This window comes from Haplochromis burtoni, unplaced genomic scaffold (assembly GCF_018398535.1).
Source record: "Haplochromis burtoni strain Fernald_Lab_line unplaced genomic scaffold, NCSU_Asbu1 Contig_1412, whole genome shotgun sequence".
Classification (NCBI taxonomy): domain Eukaryota; kingdom Metazoa; phylum Chordata; class Actinopteri; order Cichliformes; family Cichlidae; genus Haplochromis; species Haplochromis burtoni.
The window spans coordinates 47466-49318 of NW_024583773.1; the positions used below are offsets into that span (position 1 = coordinate 47466).

General features: G+C 39.9%; 1 protein-coding gene across 1 annotated transcript in view; it reads left to right on the plus strand.

The window, feature by feature from the left end:
- LOC102297715 (B-cell receptor CD22) overlaps nt 1–1844 on the plus strand; it is a 3803-nt gene extending 1959 nt beyond the window's left edge. Inside the window, exons 5-8 of the mRNA XM_042216964.1 lie at nt 7–236; nt 324–414; nt 569–614; nt 752–1844. Of these exons, the coding sequence (XP_042072898.1) occupies nt 7–236; nt 324–414; nt 569–614; nt 752–1063 (679 nt within the window). The 3' untranslated portion in view covers nt 1064–1844. The remainder of the gene's footprint in view (nt 1–6; nt 237–323; nt 415–568; nt 615–751) is intronic.
- The last annotated feature ends 9 nt before the right edge of the window (nt 1845–1853 follow it).

Consider the following 1853-nt stretch of genomic DNA (forward strand, 5'->3'; position numbering starts at 1 on the left):
CATCAGTCCTTCAGGTTTGGTGTCAGCAGGCAGCTGGGTGAACCTGACCTGCTCCAGCAGAGCCAAACCTCCAGTCAGCAGCTTCACCTGGTTCAAGAAGAGCAGAGATGGAGCTGTGAAAGTATCTGAAGGAGAGATTTACAGCTTCAGTGTAACAGATGGAGGAGTTTATTACTGCGTGGCCACTAATGATCTGGGCAATCAGACATCAGCAGAGATTAACGTGACTGTTGCAGGTAAAGTTAAACTACACCAATGATGTGGCAAATTAAATAAGATCTGTTTTTGGGAATATTATATTTTTTTTCATATTTTTCTATCAGGACATCAGAATAATGGTTCTTTACCACTGAGTCCACTTCTTGGAGGCATCCTTGGGTTGGTCTTACTGATCTGTTTAATTATCTTTGCTTTGTAAGTATCTCACATCAAAACAGAAATCATGTTCAGCTACTGTCACGGATATTTTAGCTACATATTAAAAATGTCCTTTTCCTTTCAGGCTTACTTTACTCACAAAAATATTTAACAAACAAGTGACTATAGTTGATGTGTCTACCTTTTATAGCAGAGCTCTCAGGTTGTTAAAGTACCAAACTCAGCAAGAGACTCAGGTAGGAAAATACGAAGTTTTAGTTTGTTCAGATGATTACTAATTTCATCAGGGCAATATGTTCACTTTAAATTGTCTGAAAATAGCAATAAGAATGGTTTGAAATGCAGCCACAAACCCTCCTGGTTTATTTCATAGAGTCAAAGAAGTGAAGAGCTGGTTGTTGAAGAGCCGACAAGTAAAACAGAAGGAGGGGAAGAAAACATCCATTATGGAGAGATCAACTTCTCTGAGCCTGGATATGAAGAATCCTTTGTCTCAGTGCAGGACAGAGGACAGCAGCAGGATACGGTGTACGCACAGGTGAAAGTCAACAAGCCAGAAAACAGCTTAACACAGAGAGCTCATGGCCAAGAGGAACTCTACGCTGAGGTCCGAATAAGTGAGAACAGCTGTGTTAAGACATTACATTACCAAAGTCCATTAACAAAGAAACACAGAAATCAATGAAGTTAACCCAGCAAACCACTTCCTGCATATTTTGGGGGGGTTTCTGCTTTCCCTTTAAACTTCATTTAGATGCTTGCATATCTGTCTCACTAGTGGAATAAAGTTTTTCTAAGATTTCTGGAAACATCACTGGATCAGAAACATCACCAACATGATGTTGAGAGTTCACCTGTGAAGTGATAATCTGACCAGCTCTCGTTAAAGTGGCCAGTCAGATACTTCCAGATCACCTCACTTCATTACGAATCTCCCTCTAATCAAATATGATTGTTTGACTACGCCCAACGTTTCATGGAACAGAGAAAGTTTCTGGTGGATTTTAATCCAACACATATTGCTTCAAGCTCTGTTGTAAAGCTTACAAAACAATATTGCAATTCATACAGTGTCTCCCTAATCTCTGGCTGCAACATCTAAAAGGAAAGAAAACTCCACATGAAAATAGAACTTGATTTACAAAAAACTCTTAAGAATTAGAGAGTGGAAACTTCAAATATTTGCCGATTTTGTTTTAGTCTGATGTTCAGCCCTTATTTATGAGCATATACCACTGCCCAGACCACAAAGCACTGAACCCTACAAATACTCCTCCGAGTGATATGATCCAGACAGCACATAAAGTGGCCTTTCTGGCCTTGAGCACACCACAAATGTTAAAACAAGTCAATATTGACCCAGCAGTTCAGTTTCTGCTGCACAGTTACAGTGGGGCAAAAAAGTATTTAGTCAGCCACCGATTGTGCAAGTTCCCCCACTTAAAATGATGACAGAGGTCAGTAATTTGCACCAG